The sequence below is a fragment of the Epinephelus moara genome, chromosome 21 (assembly GCF_006386435.1).
Source record: "Epinephelus moara isolate mb chromosome 21, YSFRI_EMoa_1.0, whole genome shotgun sequence".
Lineage (NCBI taxonomy): Eukaryota > Metazoa > Chordata > Actinopteri > Perciformes > Serranidae > Epinephelus > Epinephelus moara.
In genome coordinates this window covers 39,774,270-39,800,076 of record NC_065526.1, presented here as the reverse complement: position 1 = coordinate 39,800,076, position 25,807 = coordinate 39,774,270, and the positions used below count along the sequence as shown (strand labels likewise).

The 25,807-nt window shown below is 40.1% G+C and overlaps 1 protein-coding gene across 6 annotated transcripts in view; it reads right to left on the bottom strand.

The window, feature by feature from the left end:
- The window catches only part of LOC126408969 (cadherin-12-like), a 172,830-nt gene that overhangs the window by 47,665 nt on the left and 99,358 nt on the right, over positions 1–25,807 (bottom strand). For all 6 annotated transcript variants that reach the window (XM_050074797.1, XM_050074794.1, XM_050074793.1 and 3 more), the window contains 2 exons: positions 17,416–17,537; positions 16,922–17,036 (listed from right to left, as the gene is read on the bottom strand). In XM_050074797.1, the coding sequence (XP_049930754.1) occupies positions 16,922–17,036; positions 17,416–17,537 (237 nt within the window). The remainder of the gene's footprint in view (positions 1–16,921; positions 17,037–17,415; positions 17,538–25,807) is intronic.

The window sequence follows — 25,807 nt, the reverse complement described above, 5'->3', positions numbered from 1 at the left end:
AGGATAAAGACGAGGAAGGCTGCGGGTCCAGATGGCATCAGCTCCAGGCTCCTGAAGTCCTGCGCAGACCAACTGTGCTGGATAGTTGAAACCATCTTCAACCTGAGCCTGAGGCTGCGGAGAGTGCCACAGCTGTGGAAGACATCCTGCGTAGTATCTGTGCCCAAGACTCCGCACCCCAAGGACTTCAGCAGCTTCAGACCGGTGGCATTAACATCACACCTCATGAAGACTCTGGAGCGCCTGGTCCCGTTTCATTTCCGCCCCGTAGTCGGCCCTTCAATGGACCCGCTGCAGTTTGCCTACCAGCCTGGCACTGGGGTGGACGACGCCGTCATCTTCTTCCTGCATAGAGCTCTTTCCCACCTAGAGAAGCCTGGAAGCTCTGAGAGAATCATGTTCTTTGATTTCTCCAGCACTTTCAACACCATACAGCCTGCGCTTCTGAGGGACAAACTGGAGCACGTAGGGGTGGCTAATCACCTCACATCCTGGATCCTGGACTACCTCACGGACCGGCCACAGTATGTCAGGACCCAGGATTGTGTATCAGACTTGGTTGTCTGCAGTACGGGGGCCCCGCAGGGGACAGTGCTGGCACCGATCCTCTTCACCCTCTACACTGCAGACTTTTCATACGACACCCCCACCTGTCATCTGCAGAAGTTCTCTAATGACTCTGCCATCATCAGCCTCATCACAGATGGGGGTGACAGAGAGTACAGAGAACTGAACCAGGACTTTGTGGACTGGTGCCTGAGTTACCACCTTCAGATCAACCAAAGAGCTGGTGGTGGATTTCCGCAGGCGCAGACTCCTCCCCCCAACACCGGTGAACATCCAGGGAAAGGACATTGAGATGGTGACATCTTATAAGTACCTGGGTGTTCATCTTAACAATAAACTGGACTGGATTAACCACATAACAGCACTATACAAGAAAGGCCAAAGCAGACTCTACCTGCTGAGGCAGCTCAGGTCTTTTGGAGTGCAGGGGGTGCTCCTGAAGACCTTCTTTGACACTGTGGTGGCATCAGCCATCTTTTACGGAGTGGTCTGCTGGGGCAGCAGCATCTCAGCAGCAGATAGGAAGAGACTGGACAAGCTGATCAAAAAGGCCAGCTCTGTCCTAGGATGCTCTCTGGACTCTGTGCAGGTGGTGGGAGAAAGGAGGACGACAGCCAAGCTGTCATCTCTGAGGACTAATGACTCTCATCCTCTGCAGGAGGAGATAAAAGCTCTGAAGAGCTCTTTCAGTGATAGACTGATACACCCAAAGTGTGTGAAGGAACGCTATTGCAGGTCCTTCCTGCCTGCTGCTGTCAGGCTACATAACCAGCACTGCTCACAGTAAACTGCACCATGGACACTTTACGGACACTATGGACACTTTATAAACACCACTATAAGCATTGCTGTCCCCCATGTTGTTGTTTATTTGCACATTCAATATTCACTTTGCACTAAATATGTTCGCTTTAATCCATTGCTCACTTCTTATCCACTGCTCATTATTATTATTATTATTATTATTATTTATTGCTGTTTCTTGTATTTTTTGTACATTTTTCTGCAGGCCTAGTTTTTTTAGTTTTTTTAAATATTGAAATCTTTAATTTGACTCTTTACCCTTGACTGCTGTAACACTGGAATTTCTCAATTGTGGGATCAATAAAGGTGTATCTTATCTTATCTTTATCTTATGTTTAGGGCAAAAATAATCTATTAACTTTGTTGAGTTCTTTCAATTGTCTGATTTTCTATACAATTAGAATAAAACCCTTGTGGACCAAGATAACGAAGTAGATATTGATGCTGAGTGTTCAGCAGATTTCTAAACCTAGAAGTCATTGCTTTTAAATCATATACTTGACCTTTTATGTTAAATTGACTTTACCTATTTGAAATAGAATAATAATAGTAAACAGTACAGCTAAGTATTTATATGTAGATGAAAAGGAAATTGGAGACAATTTAAAACAATCTGAATAATTGTGTTTTTCTATTACAAGTTGTCCATATTTAGGTCATCACTACCTGTATTACACTTTTTGATGACATTAATAATAAGACATTAACATTGATATTGTGCCCCTATCCCCAGGCAATACTGCTATACAGCTTGCAGGCAAGTTGTCCGCTGGGCCTATGGCATTCTGGGCAGACACATAAGAAAGCCCTTACCTTCCTGTGTTGTGTCTGCCATCAGAAGACAGTTTCCAGAGGAAGGAGGAATATACAAAGGCTTTGAATGACCTCATTTGGGTGACAATCAATGAAAAAAAAAAAAAAACACAATCACAAAGTGTCTTACTGTATAAAAACTTTTTATGAAATTTTGATCTCAAACAGATCTGCATTAATGATTTGGCCTGCATGCACAGCAGCCTAAGGTTAATAACAAACTATATCGATCTATCTAGGCTATATACAGATATAGATAAATATATAGAGAGATATATAAACTATCAATGTATTTATATTAATGTATTTATTTGTTCATGAATTGCAGATAAGAAAATAAGGCACATTCTGTAAAACAACCAAAACACTGAGGGAGGGGCTTAGCGACTAATGGAGTAAGACGTGTCTGTGTGCAAAACTCTCTTGAATGAACATTAGGGCTGAACTTTCTATTATTACATTTTGACTCCACAAGCTCGTTGTGACTGCATTACATGTCGACACGTCGACCAAAAAGTACGAACAACCCGGCGGCTACGCTAACGAGGCCTGCCCCCCTGTTGCGACCATCCCACCGCAGAGTGCAGCTGCTGGGGCACCCCTTCCAGAGGAAACTGCCGCCGTCCCGAGCATGACTTCTGCGGACTTTAAGGCTGAACTGCTTGCTGCTCTTCGAGAATAGATGGTAGGCGTTTTCAAGACTGAATTAGAGTCGGCAATGACAAACAACTTGACCCAGATAAAGTCCGAGCTGCAAAGCGTGAAGACGGAACTAAATGCTGACATGGCGGCTATCAGGTCGGAGGTGGATGTACTAAAGGTGACTGTGACTGGCTCACTGCCGACATACACTGACGATGTGGTTTCACTCAAAAGTAAAGTGGACAAACTTTCGGCCCAACTTGTTACTCTTGATAGTAAGTGTGAAGATTTGGAGGCGAGGTCTCGCCGTAACAACATCCGGTTAATAGGTCTACCCGAGGAGCATGGCACAGTCAATGTGGCCACAGTTTCCACCCTGCTTAAAGACACTCTCGGCTTAGAAAAAGAGCCAGTTGTTGACCGTGCGCATCGATCTCTACAACCCAAGCCTAAACCCGGCGAACGTCCTCGTCCCATAATAGCACATTTACACTATTATGCAGACTGTGTTGATATCCTACGATGTGCCAGAGCCCAGCAGCGAATCAAGGTGAAAAATTCAACAATCTCCATTTTCCCGGATCTCACTGCAAGGACAGCCAAAGCCCGTGCAGCTTTCAATGACATCCGACGCCAGCTCAGGGACATCGCTATCCCACCCATTGGCGATTCAACACCTCACTTTTATCAGATGACAAATTTCATAAATTTATTACAAATGCAATAGAGGATTTTATTGCTCTTAACCACTCTGATTCAGAACCTATCTCTAAGGCGATATTGTGGGAGTCCTTAAAAGCATATTTGCGAGGTCAGATAATTTCATACTCTGCACATATAAGAAAATTAAGGATGTCAACTATTCAACAGCTATCATCTGATTTAGAATCAGTGGACCAACAGCTTGCGACCGCCCCATCTGACAATCTTTCGCAGCATCGCGTGGCCTTACAAACTGAGCTGGATCTTATCACAACTAATGAGACAGAGCACTTGTTACTTCACTCCCGTTCTAGATACTACAAACATGGCGACAAGTCTGGTAGATTGCTAGCTCACCAGTTGCGTTGTCAAGCAGCCTCACGTTTAATACCACACATTAAGGATGGATCGGGAGCGTTGCAGGAAGACCTGGATGCTATTAACTCTGTCTTTTCATCTTTTTATGAATCCCTGTACGTGTCTGAACTCTCATCAGATCTAGCTGATATGCACACGTTCTTAGATGAACTTCAGTTTCCTTCCATAAATCCAGAGTTTGTTAATCAATTAGACTCTGCTCTGACCATTCAAGAACTAAATTCAGCTTTACAAAACATGCAACATAATAAAGCCCTGGGACCTGATGGGTTCCTGGTCGAATTTTTTAAACCTTTTCATTACAAATTTATTCCATTACTTCATTCTGTTTATGTGGAATCTCTGTCACTTGGTTCTCTCCCTCCTACATTGAGACAAGCCTCTATTAGTGTTCTTTTAAAGGACAAAGATCCGGATCTTTGCATCTCCTATAGGCCAATCTCTTTAATGAACGTAGATACAAAGATTCTGGCAAAGGCCTTGGCTCGCCTTGGAACAGACTGGCTTTATAAAGGGGCGTCAGCTCTATTATAATGTTAGTACTTTGTTAAATGTAACCTACTCAAAAGAAACAACAGTTACACCTGAAGTAGTGATATCGATTGAAGCCGAAAAGGCGTTTGATCGAGTTGAATGGAATAATCTATTTGCGGTCTTAGCTAAATTCGGATTTGGTGAAAGTTTTATATCGTGGATACACCTTCTTTATACACTCCCTTGTGCCAGTATCACCACTAATAACAGTCAATCCGGCTATTTTTTTTTTTTTTTTTAAATAGAGGTTGTAGACAGGGCTGCCCCCTGTCTCCCCTATTGTTTGCACTCGCAATAGAGTCCCTGTCTATTTATTTGAGGACTCCTCAGAGGACACTTTTAATGGCATCACCAGGACTCATACAGAATTCAAACTATCGTTATATGCTGATGACTTATTGCTATATGTCGCAAATCAAGTAAGAGTCTGCCCCGCCATTGTTTCACTCTTTCGTAGATTCGGCCGGTTCTCAGGGTATAAAGTTAACGTTGCCAAGAGTGAATGTTATCCTGTTAATAAACTAGCAATGCAACTCTCCCAGTCTGACATTCCTTTCAAATTGAGCCCTTCAGGATTTAGGTATCTTGGGGTTAACATAGCCAGATCTTTTAAATCTCTTCACTCTGAAAATTTCTTTCCCCTTTTAGCTGAAATTAAGGCAGATTTTCAAAAGTGGAGTTCCCTCCCTCTCTCTTTGATTGGGAGAATAAATACAATCACGATGAATGTTCTGCCAAAGTTTCTATTTCTGTTTCAATGTCTGCCTATATTTTTTACCAAAAAGTTTTTTTTAAAACAGTAGACTCGACTATTTGCCATTTTTTGTGGAATGGCAAAACACCCAGAGTTAGACAAAAAGTACTTCAGAATTGTAAGTTCTATGGCGGCCTCTCTCTGCCAAATTTTCAATTTTACTACTGGGCCGCGAACATAACTAAAATTACATTCTGGTCCATGTCAACTAGTGTACCTTGGTGTCAACTGGAAGCACAGTTGTGCCGCCCAGCCTCTCTTTCTGCTTTATTAACTGGTCCAGTCACCGCAAACCTCTCTGGCCTTACCTGCAACCCTGTGGTTACTGCTACGCTTAAGATATGGTTTCAATTTAGGAAACACTTTAAATTTACGGCTCCCACTGTTAAAAATCCTGTGTTTAAACCTACATTTACCGATCTCACTTTCTCCTTATGGCAGGATAAGGGACTGAAATGTTTTAAGGATTTCTATAAGGAAGGGGTCTTTTGTTCTTTAGATATTTCCAGGTGAGGAACTGTGCAAAATCTTTATCCTCCAACTTCCCTCACCTTCCACCTAAGCAGCCATGGGGTGAACTTTTACAATTCAATCCTCTACAAAGGTCTTTAATCTCAAAAATCTATAGTTCTATTCAGTCATATGATGGCCATTTGACCACCAACACAAGAGGGGGAGCGTGAACTGGGATTGGTTTTTGATGAGTATTGGTGGGAATCTGCACTGAAGGTCATTCACAAAACTTCTATTTGTGCCCGTTTGACGTTGGTACAATTTAAAGTTTTATTTAGATGTCATTATTTGAAGACAAGGTTGGATTTTCCCAAATACAGTAGATGTTTGTGACAGATGTAGAGGCTCACCCTGCAATCTTACGCATATGCTTTTCTCATGTCAAGCCCTGACAAATTTTTGGCAAATGTACTTCAGCACCATGTCCAAGGTATTCTCAAAAACTATTGACACTTCACCACACATTTGCATTTTTGGTCTTCCGGAAGAGTATAGCCAATACTCTACTAAAGAATTGGAAGTAATAGCTTTTACCTCCGTGACTGCTAAACGCCACCTCCTTCTTAACTGGAAATCCACAACAGCTCCTTCCAGCACACAGTGGATGAAGGAGGTTATGTCCTTTTTAAAAGTAGAGAAAATTAGATATTCAATACGATAAGTGGCAACCGTGTATGGATGTAACCCCCCCCCCCCCCCCCCCACACACACACACACACACACTTTTTTTTTTATTTATTCTTATGTTTATGTGACCAGTTTAATCATTTTATACAGACTATTACTTTTTTCATTGTATTGTCTATCTGGTTCTATTTTTTGTAATCGTTGTTTGTTCTTAAAAATATGTTAATCTATATCTAATGGTGTATACAAACATGTCGAATGCTGACACCAATGTGCCCTGATATATGTAAGTGCCTTTGTTATTCTTGTATACACATCAATAAAAATATGAAACAGAAACAACCAAAACACCAAAATTCGAACTTTTTAAAATATGTGGCCCGCCACGAGAAACCCAGCAACAAGTCGGCCCGGCACAAGTCGGAAAAAAAAGAAAAAATCGATTTTTTTTTTAAATTAGTGATTTTCGTTTTTTTGCAGAATGTGTAAGTTGAAATCATGAAGAAGCCACTCCATGTTTCAAATAATAGTATTGGTGGCCTTAAAACCATAAACTTTGTATTTGAATTTGTATTGTTTTAGAGGAAATGCTCTGATCCTAGTTGGGGGTGCGGCGGTAACAACAGCAAATTTGCATACTGGCTTTCTTTGGCTATTGACATGCTTTTGTTCTTTTTTCGGCCAATCAGCTGAACCACATGGCTACTTATGCAGCCAGCCGCTCCTGCATAAGGAACTGCTACGAGGATTTAAACACTTCGTCAGTATTTCTGGACCTTTTATAACATCTCTGCTCTCCATCATTCTGCTGAGAACCATGGTAACGATACGTGTTTGTGCGTTTCGGTGAACGTTAACTCGTTTGTTGACGATTAGCAAGCTAGCTCAACCATTAGATTCTGAGGGAAATATCTGCTCGGTGTTCATTAATTAATTAATCTACTACTTTTAAGATTTTATTTGCCTTAAAGTCTGTACGTTGGCCCGGATGATGGATGGCTGATCTCGTGTCTTTGACCGGCGGATTTTAAGCTTTTTGGGACACTTGTGTGACTGGTGCCGACACAGCCACACCAAACTACTTCAGCGTTTCGCTAACTTTTAGCAATATACTAGTTTTTTCTCCATTCTACAACCGGATCGACCACAACGATACTGCCCGCCTGAGAGGGAAAGACCCTGTGAACACTTCGGCCACCCCAGAACCCATTTTTACACCTTCTGTGCTGTTTTCTGGACACCGGACTGACTGCAGCTGTGGACAGCGGACACCCATTCATCTCAACGGGCCCAATGCTTGGGCCCGCGCCGGTAAGTCCCACTTTCTACGGGATCCAAACCACCCTGACCCAAGACCTACGTTTAAAATTCTAACTGTTTAATGTGTGTACTTTGACCGGATGGCCGATCGTGTATTTTTGAGTTTTAGGGCATTTACTGTGGATTAAACGTACGTACGCATACACAGAGGAACACAAAACACACTTTTGTATACAGAATAGTACACCCCCAATGATCAACTTTATTCAGGGGCTTTTTGTAACAAAAGCATTTCCATTTCAATAAAGTACATTCTGATTCTGATCAGTCCACTAAAGTGCTTAAGGAAAATAACTACATCAACATTAACTACATTGTTCAAACTACTACAATAGTTTCTGCCCTGCAGGCTAACAGATACCAGATGTCACTGAGAGCTAGACCAGTAGGGGGTAGGGCTTATCTACATGAGATGCAAATGAGCAGCATTGTGTTACCTGGCACTTGAGAATTCAAAATCGTTCAGGCTGGATTTCTCAGTAAAGTAGTGTGAGGAGTGCCTGCATTCAAATGGCCACAACTTCTTCAAATATTTTCAGATTTCCATGTGTTAGACATCGTTGGAAAGCTTAGAAACTACACTTTCAGATTCTGTAAATAACTCAAAATGCCTCTCGGGAGACTTGTTCCTGGTTTTTCCATGGCTGGTCACATATGTACATGGATGTACCAAATGTATATCATTGAAAGAAAAATATGTCAACTGACCCATTTAAAACTAGAAAGCACTCAGAGTGCATACTTCCAACAAAAGCCGTCTCACTTCTCAATTAGATATTTAATTTATAGAAAATGTTGTAATGTGCATTTGGATCTACATCAAAATACACATATAGAAAGTCATGAGATATGTGTATTTGAGTATAATAAGCATAATAAGCATACATAAACAGTAAAAAAGGTCAAAAATGCTTTCTTGCAACACTGAGAAAACTTGAAAAACGAAGCAAAGAATGAGTCATTCAAACCACAACACCTGTGCTACACTAATGTCCTGTGTTTAATCGTGAATGCCGTGCAAGATACAGGCCAACTGCCTCATCCTTGTTGATCTTCTGGAAGGATCTGGAAAGCGGGGCAGGTGTAGTGGAAGACAAGACAGCACTGTACTCTTGTAGAGCCTGTGGTGATCTGGAGTATCCCACTCTCAGAGACTCCATGAGGGCTGATGCATATGCTAGAGAAAGGAAACAAATGTTTACATCGCAGTCATTGTCATTACTGTTGACTCGGACTGACTCACATAATAAATAATATTTAGGGACTGACTGAAACTGCTAACCGTATGATGGCTTCTCCTTGACAGGATGGACTACCCAGCCACCTTTACAGAACCTTGGGTAGCGAACCACATAACATACCTCACCATCACTGGTTCGAGCAACTTCTCTGCTGCCATTGCTGTTGAAATGCAGAACTGCCAAGAGAAGCCTGTAGAAAAAGTAAAATGTGCCCATCACAAGTTGTACACGTGAATAAACCCAGAAGTAAAAATAACATATAGAAAATTTGTAAAACCTCATTTTTCTTGTGAAGTGTGTTGAAGCAGCACTGCGACTAAAAAGTGCCATTATCCATTGACAGGACAGAATATTAAAAACTTAATAACTACTAGTTCCTCGTTTATTGAATACACCAAGCTAAAACTGATTTAATGTAATACAATAGCCCTTTAATAATTTCTATCTCCATGTAGGTTATGATGTTTTTTGTTCAAACTATTTCGAGTGGCAATGACTCCATTACTGTCATTTTTGAGTGCAGTATGTATGCTGTTGAATTTTAATATGAAATACTAAGTAGGATCAGGCCGATGGGCAATGCCGTGGTCCATCGCTGATGGCTGACAGTCATCGACCACTGAGCCTCTACCATCGTAACATTGTGATTTTAAAGCCCCCCGCCTTGTCGTCTGTCCATATTTTGCATAGATTAAATTACTCTTACTTGCTTTTTACTCACAAAGCTTTTATTGCACTTACAGTAAAGTAACGAGTATAGTTGTTGTCAACTCAACCTGGTTCATTGTCTCTCCTCTGCTTTGCTCAGTGGAGCACATATGGAGTGCTCAGCTCTGCCCGGGGTGAAACAGAGAAGAGGAGAGAAACTCAGCTCGACCATAATGACAGCAAAACGCAATAGGGCCTGTTTATTTATGTTACTTACCTAATTTATGTGAACTTATTTCATTTCAGCTTAGTGTGACTGTCTACTGCATTTTGCTGTCATTTATGGTCGTACTGAGTTTCTCTCCTCTCAGGAGTGTCATGTTCATGAATGTCCTGAACATGGTTGACCATGCTTTTCCATTTGGCCTCCATCACATCTGGATCTCCATCATGAGTGGAAGCTGCAGTCCAGTAGAGGTGATTAATAACAGCTGGCCTCCACAGCTTCAGGTCCTCACACTCCCTCTAATTTAATTTTTTTTAATTATTTTATAATAATAATATAATAATTTTATATTTTATATACTTTATTAATCCCCCTGGGGGGGAAATTCAATGTTTTCACTCTTTTGCCGTTAACACACAGGTCTGGCACAGTTAACACACTGCACAAACAGTACCTGTACATGCACAAAGTGGAGAGATGTCAGAGTGAGGGGGCTGCCTTGGTCAGGCGCCCCGAGCAGTTGGGGGGTTCGGTGCCTTGCTCAAGGGTACCTCGGCAGTGCCCAGGAGGTGGACTGGCACCTCTCCAGCCACCAGTCCACGCTCCATATTTGGTCTGGACGGGGACTTGAGCAGGTGACTTTGGAGTCCCTATGGACTGAGCTACTGCTGCACTGCTACTGATGCAGCAGCATCCAGAGCTTTCCCTAGACCTGTTTCAGAATAGAAACACACAATGTTAAAAAAGAAAATGTAATTATAAACAACAGCCAACCGAAACAAAATTACCTTTATCAAGATACATACTTTTACCAAAATGCCAAATGTCAAAGAAATGGCTTGTTCCTCCCGCACCCACTTAGCAACCTAAAGGGCGGGACACATTAATCACAAGAAAATGTAGTTTTAGCTGTAAATATTGTCAGTGCCAAGACTTTGTGTGTACATATCTGTTGTTGCGTGTCTTTACCTGACAATTTCTGTCTGTGATGAGGGCTGACACTTGCATCTGTTGCTCCTTATGAAATTCTATGCTGCGCTTCAGACCTTCTACTTCACACCAGGTGCTACTTGGGACCTCTGAGCTCTGTAAAAAAACATTTGGTCATATCACTACTGTGTCATCAGACAACTGATTTGTGTGTCTAATAACGTTAACTTACCTGGACAACTTGAAGATCCAAAACCTTGTTTATTCTGTCCTCAATCAAAGAGTAGGTGCCGTATTTGGCACAATGGCCAGGAGAGTCTGACCTATCAATGTCAAAAACAGTTTAGTTTATTTAACAGGGGCCATGCATATGGAGCTACATTTGTTTCTTTATTATTCAATCAAACAGAGTAGGTTTTCCAATCAAAAAAAAGATTTGAGAGCAAAAGTATCAATATTGCAATCAAAATTTTTTTTATTGCAAGTAAAAAATTATTGATTAAAAAAATGCAAATCCTAAAGTTTTGTTTGTGAGTCATTTTTTTCTGTTTGCAAGTCAAAAAGTTTTGCGAGTAAAAAGTTGAACCTGGTGGGCGGGGCCTAAACTGAAAGCTGTAAGACACGTCTCTATTGGCCAGCCTCGATCGGAATGACAGCTTGCAAAGCAACATGGGAGTTCTGTAGTTCAGAGTGAATTCCATGCGGGAGCTGTGGCGAAAATCAATGAGCAGGTATGTTTTTACATAACTAATAATAGCAAGAATGTTTTATTTGAACTGGTGCATGTAGATTGCTTTTGTTTAGCCAGGGCAGAACTATTTGACGGCGTAACGGTCAGTACCGTTGATGCCCCGGGGTGTAGCAGTAATGCCGACTGTCGAGTGTTTCCAGTGGGAGAGAGGGAATCAGGGGTGTAGCCCGCTCTAGAGCCACGTCAAACCCACCAATAGAAACTCTTCTCTCATCCATCAGCGTAGGCCGCGCCCATTAAGTGCAGTTGAACTTGAAAGCAAAACTTTAACTTGCAAGCAAAGACAACTGATCTGCAAGCAAAACTTTTTAACTTGCAAGCAAAGAAGACTGATTTGCAAGCAAAACGTTTTAACTTGCAAGCAAAGAGTACTGATTTATAAGCAAAATGATCATATGTTTTTACCTACAAACTTGATTTTTGATTGCAGTTCAAAAAATATGCTCTCAAAACAGTTTTATATGATTGCAACAAAAAGACACAAAAATACCTCCATACATGCACAACACAAATGTTGGGCCAGAGTTAGCTATATAGCTAATTTACATCTGTGGTCAGACATTAAAGCACAAAAAGTGATATATTAAACTATATCATGTTGTTTTGACCTGCTTTCTGTATCAATGGTACAAGCTGCGGTCACCAGAGAGGATCAGCCCATCCCCCATCTCATTCAGATCTCTGATGATGCCTGCCTGTTCATTCTGCCAGGCCTGCACAATGGTAGGAATTATGTATAGTCGCTGATGGCGGAAGAAGGTGCTGGCACTGATGCACTGAAGCCCAAACAGCTTCAGCATTCGTATGGTCTGGGTAGCCATGCAACCCGAGAAGTGGATGGCACCACTCAATAAGAGGTTGCAGGCAGGCATGTTTCGGTGCAGCATTGGCTGGTTCTGCCAATAACGCTCATGCCTACATGTTGCACAGACCTAAGAGATGTATATGACAGGCAAAAAATTACCAGTCTATACCATAAATATAACAAAGTATATAAATAGATCAAAACAAAACAAAACAAAACAAAGAAAATCAATAAAAATTAACATACAGGTTATGAACTTCCTTTCTCTTTCAGAATTCACAAATATCCTCTTACTTGCTTTATTTTTACATAAGTTCCCTCCTGCTGCTCTATGTTTCCCTGGGTTTCTCCACAACAGGCAGGGCAAATGTTAAACAAGGACATCAGCTGGCTTTGGCACACAATGAACTTGTCAGCAGCACTGAACAAAGAAAAAGTTATTTTTTCTGACTATGACACAATTTGGTGACACATAATCTATCTAATCTAAATTAAAAGAAGAAGTCTTACTTGAGGTCAGGGGAGATTCTTGAGGTGGCTCTTCTGACAGTTCCTCGTCAGATGACTCACTTATTTCCTCCTCTGGGATCCATGAGATATCACCAGCTTCGTCCATGAAAACAGAGGAGGATTCATCATCGCTTGTGTACAGGACTGGCCAGTGGAGTTGATGTTCATTTCTCAAACTTTTCTGTCTGAGTCCCCACACTGACCATCTTGGGCTGAACCTGGAGAGCTAGGATAAAAAAAGAGGTCTACCTTATATAATTGTGCAACATCATATATTCAGTGGCCACTCTAATAGGTACACCTGTACAATCTGATGCCATCAATACAACACCTCTGTCACAAAATCTGCATTTATGAAGCTTAAAATGTTCAGTGTTTGTTGACATTCGGTCTAAGCTGTGTTAGTTCAATTGTATGTTAATTATGGAGGTCATAGTTAGTGTTGGAGTTGTACCAGCCTGCATCATACTGAGAGGTTTTTCTAATATTTTGCCCTCCTACATAATGTAAATGGCTGTGTGGCATGTGCAGCTAATTGTAGATTTAAGAGTAATGTTGGGTTTACAAGCTAGCTAGGTTGCTTTACAACAATCAACACGTATCACACGTTGTGTCTCATTATTTAATATCATTATTTCGACTAATTTGGAAGTTAGCAAACGTTAGAAAACAATACTTACTGTGCACAGCTCACATTTTCATCGAGCTGAATCTCTGACAGATCTATGACCATTAAGCTGCTGCTGATGGTGGACTTGATAAAGCCGATGTGTGCACTGAAGAAACTGCGCCAGCATTGAGTCTCACCCGCTCCTGGCATCAGCATCCCATAATGAACTCCATCATATCGCTGGGATAATAATCCTCCGGTCTAAAATGAGTGCCACATATGACCGCGTTTTTCGTAACAGATGCCCAAGTCCCGTCTCTTCACCTGCATAAAACGCACCCAGGCACGAAAGATAGCAGTGTTCCTTTTCCTCTTAGGAAAACGGTGGACCCAGTGTGCTGACAGGTTGGAGTTTGTGCAACCAGCACAAACACAATACTTTACCATGATGATGATGATAAATAAATGTAAAATAAAACTATTGAAAACAGACCAACTCACTACACATCGACCGCTCAGACTCACTACCACCTACTACTGTTCACTAGGCTGAGGCAGAGCTGAGGAGAACGACTCCCTCCCATTACGTAATATAACGTGATGTTCAAAAAATAGCGTTTTTAGGAGCTTTGCTCAAAACAGCCACTTTTTCCTCTGAATACATGCCCTTATGTCTTGTAAAACATATTAAATCCTGCATTAACTTTTCACATGGTCATTTTCACACAAGGTTAAGTATAACTTTTGTAAAAACTTTAAGCTGAAATTTGCTCTTTAAGGTAAACATCTGCTCAATCTAAAGATGATTTCTGATTTCTGATGACTTATTAAGAGAAACTAACACATTCGGCAAACATTTAACACAATTCAGTATTAACTGTAGCTCCATGTAAAGTGAGTAAATGTGATGTTTCCCAGGTAATCCTCCGCTCGTCTGAATTAACGACACAGTTTACAAGTTTTTTTTACTTCTGATTTATTAAAAACTGTTCTGAGCAAAACATGATGCTGAATTTAGCAACAGACTTCAGTAATAGTAATATAAAGTAGTAGTAAAAGAAATAACTTTTGGCATTCATTTTTTATATGATATAGAGGAAGTACGGTAAATCAGTAACACATTCTCAGCCCTGCAGACTAAATACATATTTCAGGTATGTTGCTGAGTTGATATTACAACGAGCAATTTTCTAATATAGGTTGACAATGAAGTCAGATGGGGAAAGACGGGGATATCACGTACTGACGTTGAGTGACGGACCTGTCAGTCTAGGTGTCATTCTCTTCTGCAAATTCTGATTTATACTACTACTATGATTTACTTGATTTACTTACTATGATTTAGTGTGCAGTACTAGTATACTACTATACTTTTTGCTATGTCTTGTGAAACTCTTGTGGTTTTATTTCTCATATCAATGGTACCTTTGGCAACAGGAACAATCTTTTTTTGTTCTGGTTACATGTTCAACACACAGTTGCTGAAGATAAAAATTTAGCTTAGACTGGTTGTTAGTCGTTACAGACACGGACAGTGCAAGAGGTACCAGAGCTCTGCAAAGACATTTAAGTAAATGCTAAGTTAACATCAGTTCAATATTTTTTAAAAAATAAATCAGTATTTGCTAAACTGAAGGCAAATAACGTTAAAAAAAACAACAACAATGTCATGGGCGGTTAGCCACCAAGAGTAGCCACCAGGACTAACCACAGACAGTCTATGGGACTAACTATCTTACTGCTACTTCCGCTATATCACCGGAAGTTGCGCACATAATCATTTCTACAGTAGTGACCTCAGGTGAGGTCAAGAGAGGCCAATCACACTGTAGATGAATGTGAAGAAAAATAAAAACAATGTGTATTAGCAAGTCATTAAAATCCTCGTTTTAACCTACGGGGCAGTGAGTATGAACTTTATCACTTCATATCTGCAGGTTCTCTTTTGGCTAAAATTAACATTTATTGATTTAAAATCATGAACAGGACTGGGCCTTCAAAATGGCAGGGGAGGATTTGTAAAAGCCGAACACCCCAAAGCAACATTCAGAGGCAACAGAGATAGAAGCACTCTTTATTTAGCAGGGAGAACAATGGGTTTAAGATAAAATGTTAAATAGCAGCAAGTGTTTTCTTTTTGTTTCAGCAATAAAATCTCTAATACCAAAATTATTTTGATAAGGGACTGGAAAGAATCATGAACCAATGCAACAATGCAACTATTGGATATAGATCTGACAATGTGTTATTAATCCCTGACCCTTAGCAAAATGCAGCAAAATATTTTTTTATTATCTAATTAATTAATTAATTTTGGCTTTTTGCCTTTATTGGACGTAGCTTTGCCTGCTGTTTATTTATGCCTTTGTATATGGGGCACCCACTCTACCAAGTGAGCAACTGGGTAGCTGTACATAATCCTATACAGTGAGGTGATAGTTTTTCTATGGCAGACTACTTTGTACTAGTAGGTTTAGTACAACAATAATGGTCTTTTGTGAGAGAGAGGAGGGAGAGATTTTCTATTGTAAGGACTCTAGAAACCCATTTTTTCCTTTAACCAGTTTTAGCAAAAAGTAGCTCAGTCCATAGGGACTTGGGTTGGGAACCGAAGGGGTGCCTGTTCAAGTCCCCATCCGGACCAAATACTGAGTGTGGACCCGCGGTACCCATCCTTAATCAAAACACAAATGAAGTGGAGCTTGTAGAAATAAAAATTTGCAGTGGCTGCCCGTGCCAGGAAGTGCAGAACGGGTAACAGGAACGGGTAATCTGAAAAGTCCTACCCCCCTTCAGGGAAAGTTTGGGTTTGAGGGAGTTTTTTCCCTGGGTAATTTTGGTGGAAACACGCCGAGGCTTTTCAATATCCCAGTTAAATGAAAAAAGTTCCTGCGGTGGAAAAGGGGCTATTGTATGTGAATGCATGAATGGGTCAGACCTGCACAGCACTGGAAATGAAATTGACTGTATTAAACTGAAGCTTCTGTGCTCTGATTACCCGCCCTGAAACAACATGACCCTCATCCATTTAAAATCAACATTAGTTCTTCTGAGGAAAGCAATGCAAACGTAGTTTAAAAAGTAACCTAGTACTCTACACAGAGAGTAATATTGTAAAGTGACTTATTACATTCAAGTGAAGGTAACTAGTAGTATGTAATATATTACATTTTGAGAGTAACTTAAACAACACTGCAAACAAACTTCTCATGATTCACTGAGCTCCTGTCTCCTTCTTTCTCTTCCCACTGGCAAACATTCATATCCCATTAATGCTTGTCACTAACTTGGTTTTCTCCCTGAGCCACTACGACTGCTTTTACAATTAGTCATATTTCTGCTATTATTATACACATATGATGTTCAGCAGCTAGTCTTAATCTGTGTCTGTCTGCTGTTAGCTGTTGAGCAGGTAGTGTGCAGTAGCTTATTAGAGCCTTTTCTTTGAAAACAGCTGCTGTTGTAGCTGGATACTAAGGTAGTCATAATACATTAAAAGAGTTTGTAACCATCTTCTTCTTCTCTTTTATCCCCCCTCTTACTTACTTCCAAAATCTCTAACAGTGAAGTTTCTGTTGCGGAGCTCTTTAGGGGACTTAAAGAAGAACCTCTGGCCAACAGGAGGAAGGTCTTTGTCCACAGCACTGACTGTCTGGATCACCTGGTCAGGAAGCCAACAGAGAGATAATCTGTTCAGCTCACTGAATCAGGGAGCCCATTCGATAAAAGGTGGTGCTTCAACGAGTCACTGAGTCCCAGAACGTCGACAACCAACGCACCCAGGGTACCTTGCACATATGTCGACATTGAAAGTCCATCACCAAACATCGACATGTGACAAGGTTGGAGTGAGAATGTATTGTTTAATATGTAATTCAATTATATGAAGTCTTTATCAGAATAGAAATATTAAAATCATTAAAATTGATCATAGAAAAGTATGACTATAACAACTATAACATGAGAAAATTCGTTTTTAGTGTTGCTCCTTTTCTCCATAACAATCAGCAATCATTTGAGGCAGATGGAGTAGAGTTTACCTGTCCCACTCTGGCGTTCTCACACACAAAGGTATCTGAAGGAAGCGCCAGCTCAGGAGGGAACTCGTTGACATCCAGGATGTTGATCGTCACTGACACTTTAGCTGCCAGCAGAGGGTTATCTGTAAGGATCAACATGAAGTCAGTTATGACTATGCATTCAGTGACACAGTCTGCTGTGTTAATCCAACATACTGACAGTGTATCAGTGTGACCTCAGATATGACATGATGGCTACAATGTACATCCTATGAGACGCCAAGGCATCTGAATATTTACCTTGAATATCAATCATTTATTATAAGCAACATTCAATGTTAGGTGGGAAGAAAACATCAGTTGGTATCATTTATTAACATTGAACAGAAACAGAGCTCATCTGCTTCCTCAGGTGTGTGTGTGTGTGTGTGTGTGTATGAGGGGTCAAAAGCGCTTGAGCGCACGCCTACATTTTACATAAGGTTACTATGGAGACACGAGTGTTACACACACGCCCGCTACATGACGCGCAGGCGTTGTGCGCTCCACTCACATGACGCACTCACACGTCTTATCAGTACGCGTGCACAGCACGTTACAAACGCTACACATACACTACACCTGCGTGTGCGAGTGAATCTCGCACACACATAGTGCATGTACACATCATTAACACCTGAACGCGTCACATTAGCCTATTTTGGCAAACTGTTTGTCTCCAAAGTTTACACGTGCAGGCAGGCGTGTGTGTGTGCTTCGCAAGAAGTGGAATGAATAAATGAATCAAGTCGCTGCAGACATACGCGTGTATATACACACGTGTGATTTTTTTTCATCTTTATTTTATCCTCACAAATCAGAGCTACTGACCACCCTCGATGTCTGGCTGTGGTTTAAAAATATTTAACTAAGATAATATATACGCTACAACAGCCTAATTGTGAATATATAGCCTATTATTGAATTGGATCCTAAATGCTGCAAACCTCCATCTGTATGTTTACATTTTTTTCGCATTTTGCCCTTTTGCGAATTTGATTGTTTATGGAAACAGCTTTTCAGACACGTTATGTCCGGGACCGGCCTGGCCTGGCCCGTCCAATTAACTGTAATTATGGGCCCGAGCCCGATTTAAATCCGACATTTTTCAATAAGCTGGCTGTTATAATTAAGAGTATTAAACCGCAATTCTTGTTATTTGAATGGCGCAACACGTAAGCATGATTATGTAATAAAACAGGTGTTTATTTTAGGATCCAGGTGGTGAAGGGCTGTGTGTGCACAATGTTCCAACAGGGGACAGCCCTCCATTCCGAAATCCCCACTCCGAAATTGATTTTCAAGTCCATATCGAGTTTCCTGCATCAAACACTGCCGCCTGCTCTCCGTCACTCGCACAATTCTGAAATTCGTTGTACTACAAAAGCTTGAAATGAACGTTCAACTCGTTGTTTTTTATTGAAAATGTCACTGTCTTCATTTATTATGTATAATTTCTCTAGCAGCAAACACATTTAAAGGAGACGCTTGTCAAGTCTTTGTACGCGCGCTGTCCGTGGTGCTGAAATGCAAATGCAAAGATTGGTTAACGCATTGGAGCAATTTCATACAATTGCGGACATTTAACGTGATAAACTAATTTCAGTTCAACATGGTAATTTGCTTAGAAGATTCAGCTGAAGCATAATGGGTGTTATATGTCATTAAGATGAATTATTTGCTTGTTTTGTGGTTAATTATGCACATGATGCGTTTTGACCCCATCATGTTCGTCCGTGCAGACAGGGTTATATTGTTCCTTCTCTCCGTTGTATAAATCAAAAAGTTCATATCACTTTGTGACCTACTGCATATCATAAATAAACAGCAGATCAACCAAAGTATTTTTTGAGAGATTCGGCTTTTAATCAACAGCACATTGATATTGACAGATTCCAGACAACCTCAGTTATACAGTTACATTAACTGGAAAGTGGTTTGACTTACTACAAAAAATATATAGTCAATAATAAAGGTGGTGATGTTTATTTTAAAGATATACATTTAATTTATCCAACAAAAGAAACTCTTAAAATGTACAGACCTTCTGTCTGAATCCTGTGTATTCTGCAAACTGACACAGAAACTATTGTTCATTTATTTTATGAATGTATTTATGTTCAATTATTTTGGATTGATGTTGACAATTTGACTCTTTCTGTGGGGTTAAGATTAATTTGCTAAAAAAAAAAGAAAAAAGAAAAAAAAGGACATTACTTTTTATTTGGAGAAAAACAATATGGACAGAAGACATCTGTATTTTTAAACCATCGTATTTTAGATGGAAAGTTTCATATCCACAAAAGCAAGTGGACGGAAAGGAAACCCAATATACACCAGTTAAAATATGAACTGACCAATATGAAAGCCATCAGGACTTTGAATGTTTATGAAGCCTTAAAATCCTCTCTATAACTTGAATGTACTCACGACTTTGTATATTTGTTTTTATTTATTTACATTCATGTTCACTAATTAAATTAAAATTGGAGGGAAAAAAACAGTTACACAATAATTTAAAGATATCCCAGCTGCCACCATTTTCTGGTGAGATAGGCTATGTTAAACAGACAGTAGTGGGGAAATGTCTGGAGGAACTCAAGAGGAAAGAGAAGCTGCAGAAGAGCGGGCTTCATTATTGAGCAGCTACAGTGGCAGTGGAATTAATGCAAGTGCATTTTCTAGAAAATAGCTTTTTTAAAATAAGAAAAGTCAAATATGAGGTGTTTTCTCATATTTGACTTTTTAAGAAGGCTCTTATTTTTTTCTTATTCTACATCAGAATCAAATGAAATTTGGTGTGTGACATTCTGAGGTGGTCTACTATCAATCTGAAGTGAAACCATCCTCTGGAAACGTGAGATTTCATTTTTATTCAAAATAAAAACGAAATCTCTATACAGTCTGGTATTATGGCACTGATTCACAAACCCCAGACTCCACCTTGTGGCAGGAACAGGCAACAAAACACAGCACCCCAACTGCTGTGGAAATAAGTAGGTATAATAAATAATATAACAATTTCATGAGACACAGTTTGTTCCCCTTGATATAAAGCTGCAAGTATCCTATTATTAAGACACAGTTTGTTCCCCTTGATATAAAGCTGCAAGTATCCTATTATTATTATAGGCTAACAAATGATCTCTTGTAGAAGTTTTAAAAATAGTGGCTATATATACACACACATATATATATATATATATACCTACTGTATATATATACAGTATATATGTAAGGGATAATGTAAAATGAACCGGTGAATAGGCCTACTGGGAAAATAACAGTAATATCAGACCTCTGAATGCCGCGACTGACCAATCAGAATACAGTTTTTAATAGAGCTGTGTAATATCTCTATCTATCTATATCTATGTATGTATATATATATATATATATATGTGTGTGTGTGTGTGTGTGTATGTATACAGTAGGTATACAGTAGGTATACACGATGCGTTGTTGCTTCAAGAGTTGACACTTTTGACCCCTGTGATAACATGACGTGTCTACGCACGCACGTCTGATTAGCATAGCAAGCTAGTTAGCATAGCGATGCTACGTGTCACACGTCCGTAACACGACGCGTTGTTGCTTCAAGAGTTGACACTTTTGACCCCTGTGATTACATGACGTGTCTACGCAGGCACGTCTGATTAGCATAGTAAGCTAGTTAGCATAGCAATGCTACGTGTCACACGTCCGTAACACGACGCGTTGTTGCTTCAAGAATTGACACTTTTGACCCCTGTGATCACAGGACGTGTCTACGCACGCACGTCTGATTAGCATAACAAGCTAGTTAGCATAGCGATGCTACTGTTCCTGGGTCGATCCGAAAAATAGTTTCCCTGCACCATGCTGGAGGAATTTCTAATCACCGTCCAATATTTATTCATATTGCTGGCTAATGAACTGGGGTTGAGCGGACCGGTCGCCATGGTGACAAGTAATCAAAGACAATGCGTTCACCTGTGGATCTGACAGAGATTCTGGACTGATCATACACAGCTGGACTTGATTGCAGGGCACGAACTGAGAAAGGAGATCCGAGCGAGCGAAAGTTTGGCTCTGGGAAGCGGAGCTGCTGTAAAGTGCCCGACGAAGCCACCTTTATTGCATTCACGGCCGGGAGGGGGGGCGAAGACAGCCAGCATAGGTGGAGAAGTTCCGGGGGTAGGGTGGAGGTTAGTTAAGGACTGGGGAATTAGGAGTGTCCTCCCGCTTTCCAGCTTTGTGTGTGCGGGCGTCTGTCACGCTGTGAGCCGCTTGGTGTTCCAGCGCTGGAACCTCCACTGCATACGGCCGGGTCAGACCAGCGCCATAAGCCGGCCAGTTGAGAGTTTGTTTTAAAGTATGACATCTTAAGTGTTTTTGTTATATTTGCAGTCCTAGAAGTTATAACTGAAAGCCGAGTGCGCTCAAAAACCTCGCTCCGTGCGGTGCTTTCTGTCTGTGGAGTGCACATCTTTAAAAAAATGTTTGACAGAAAATTAACCTGTTTTGTTGACCTTTTTTGTAATAAATTACTTTTTGTGGACTTCAAACATATTTCTCGAACATTATTGACGAGTTAAGCCAGCTGCCGCCTATAGAAAGTGGTTCTACACACAATAAAGCCTATAGTTTGGGAAAGTATAACACAGAGGTCCGCTGGTTTTAATCCGCCCGTACCCTATTACGCTATTAGCCTAATTAATAATTAAAACTGAATGACCCAAATCCGTGGATATCACAGATTGAGGTGGAGCAGGTCGCTGTTTAATGATAAATACGTGGAGCTGTCCATGGTGCTGAATTAACACACCTCATTTTAATCCACCTCAGCCTGTGACCAGGAGGGTGAAACCCTAGTTTGATACCTTTTAAAAATCTAATACTCCATGTAAATTATGGGGAAATATTTTCAGTCACAATGCTAACAGTCTACTCAGACTACCATATGCTGGAATCACTCTAAACGTTAAATAGACATACATTTAGCTACAGTTTACATTAAAAATATAACAATTTCATGAGACATTTTTTCTTTGATATAAAGCTGCAAGTATTATAACAGATGATCTGTCACACGCATTTTGGGACACTTCAATGTCAGTTGCTCGCTGTGAGTCTCAGCGCAGTAAAATGGGCTTTTTTCAGATGATCAATTTAGCCTACTTGACTTATATTTTCGATAGGCTATTATTTTTTTTCGTTTTTGTATAATTGTTTTCAGTTAATCAGGCAAGTTTATTCTATTGAAATTTATAATAATTTTCGTATGATATGCGACATGAAAAAAAACTGCCGGCAACGGCTGAATCTCCTTGTCAGGGCAGCGTCGCTAGCATCCCTAGCAATGCTGGGCTACATAGCAACGGTCATTACACAGTAATATCAGACCTCTGAATGCCGACTGACCAATCAGAATACAGTGTAATATATAGGGTATATATATATATATATATATATATACGTACATATAGAGTTTATATATAGTCTAGCCTATATATATATACGTGTCACACGTCCGTAACACGACGCGTTGATGCTTCGAGCTGACACTTTTGATCCCTGCGATCACATGACGTGTCTACGCGTCTAATAACCACACGTCTAGGCGTGTGCTGGCATTGCACACGCATTGCACGTGTAACAAGTACACGGTGAATGCACGCGCAGTGGACGTGAAGCAAGTACACGGTGAATGCACGCGCAGTGGACGCGAAGCAAGTATACAGTGATGGTTGCACATGTAATGTACACGTATCAAGTACGCAGTGAATGCAGTGTGTACGTGTTCGCTGATACGTTTCACCCCTCATAGTGTGTGTGCGTGTGTGCATGCGTGCGTGCGTGTGTGTGTGTGTGTGTGTGTGTGTGTGTGTGTGTGTGTGTGTGTCTATGTGTGTTTGCGTTCAGGGACTTTAGACAGAAAACTGCAACACCAGAACATCCATTATTTTTGTATGACTAGCTACTATTATGATGCACATATGATTTTTGTCACATACATATATTATCATATATTAATATATACCAACAACATATTGTACCACAATAGCTGGAATTATTATTAATAATAAATAAATTATATTATAAATTATTAATAATATTACTTGAATTAATGATGTTGTAAGCTACTCTAATTACTGTCTGTCCTCCATCTCTCTCTGTCTCTCTTGATGTATCATTTTGTATATGGATTACTGTTCATTTATCATGTCGATCTGTTCTGTATGACATCTATTGCATGTCTGTCTGTCCTGGAAGAAGGATCCCTCCTCCTCAGTTGCTCTTCCTGAGGTTTCTACCATTTTTTTTCCCCCGTTAAAGGTTTTTTTGGGGGGAGTTTTTCCTTATCTGCTGTGATGGGATGTCATATGCTGTAAAGCCCTCTGAGGCAAATTCTTATTTGTGATATTGGGCTTTAAAAATAAAATTGATTGATTGATTGATTGAATAATTATATTCAAAAGTGTCTTTTGGCTGGGATCCATATGTTGAGTTCAGTCTTAGTCTGCACAAAAACGAGATGCATCCTTGACTGTCAAACTGAAAATATATAAATATCAATTACTGCTTATTGATTGTTTGACTGTATAGTACCTTAGTCACTAGACCCAGATGCTGTCCTAGACGGACCCGGAACTATAACCAGTAAATTATTAAGGGAATTTTAAATTTTGACGGGACACTTCTATTTAAACCGGCGCAACTTTTCTAGTCTTTACGGCACTGGTTTAGCTGATCAAGAAACGCACAGACCAATTGCATGTCAGTTAAGCCATTCCACATGATGCCACCCAGCCAATCAAATCTTTGCATTCCAGGCAATTAACATTGCAAATCTGTGTATACAGTCAGATGAGAGAGGTAAGAGGTGAGTGACAAGCAGAAAGATGATAGAAAAATAGAAAGATAGAAATATAGAAAGAAAGCGATACAGGAAGAGAAGACAGAGAGGCGAGTGAGTGGGAGACAGGGAGAGAAGACGGAGAGGAAGAGACAAGTGAGCGAGAGGCTCCACATGCACCATTTCTCCACCATGAACATAATAAAAACGAAATATCATCCCAGGCTCACCACTGAGCACCTGCACATGTGTATGTGAGTGGCCCTGACACCATTCCAGCCCAGATTTAAAATCCTGGCAACAAGCTCGAGCTCAGTTCTCTCACTGAACAACAAAAAGTGGGGAGTGTAGGGAAAGAGGGAAAGAAAGAGAAACTGTAAAACTGTTCAATTGTTATTTAATTATTGTCAAACTGGTTGAGACTGTTAAGTCAAGATGTGAAACAGTTAACAAAGAAAGGAAAATTCAAGCTGTTGCTACTCTTTATTTTTTTTCTAAAATTAAGCACTTATTCTAAGATGCACAATTTTTCAAAAAATATTTATTTTCTCCATTTTATTTTTAAATGCATATCTGTATAGTTCAATGTTGAGTGACAATAAATATTGTCGAAATGTTTTTGAATTGTACTTTCTTTATTTGATTTGACAGTCGTTGATGCTGATCACATGCAGACGTTGATATAACTACTAGGATACTTCAGTAATATATCACACTAAATCATATCTCAAGTTAGACATTATGATGTTCCAGAACTTTGCTTCAGGAAATTATCTCTAACTAAACCTCTTTGGATTTTAATTGAATATCCCAGTTCCATATCATCACGCTGTTATTAATAATAGCAGACGATTTTAATACAAAGTGGTTACCACTGTATGTGATCGCATGAATGGGTCAGACCTGTGCAGCACTGGATTTGAAATGAACTGTAATAAACTGGAGCTTCTGTGCTTTGATTACCTGCTGTGAAACAAGATGACCCTCATCCATTTAAAATCAACATTAGTTCTTCTGAGCTCATTTTGGTGAAAGTAACACAAAAGTAGTGTAATAAGTAACATATTACTCTACACAGAAAGTAATATTGTAAAGTACCTTATTACTTTCAAATGAAGGTAATAAGTAGTATGTAATTGATTACACTTTGAGAGTAACTTGCCCAACACTGTGCATAATACATTGAGTAGTTACATTACAGCCAGTTTTGCCACTGCTGGTTGCAGTGCTCTCTCTCTCAATATTCAATTCAATTCAATTTTATTTATAAAGCCCAATATCACAAATCACAATTTGCCTCACAGGGCTTTACAGCATACGACATCCCTCTGTCCTTATGACCCTCGCAGCGGATAAGGAAAAGCTCCACCAAAAAAAACCCTTTAACGGGGAAAAAAACGGTAGAAACCTCAGGAAGAGCAACTGAGGAGGGATCCCTCTTCCAGGACGGACAGACGTGCAATAGATGTCGTACAGAACAGATCAGCATACTAAATTAACAGTAATCCATATACAAAATGATACATCAAGAGAGAC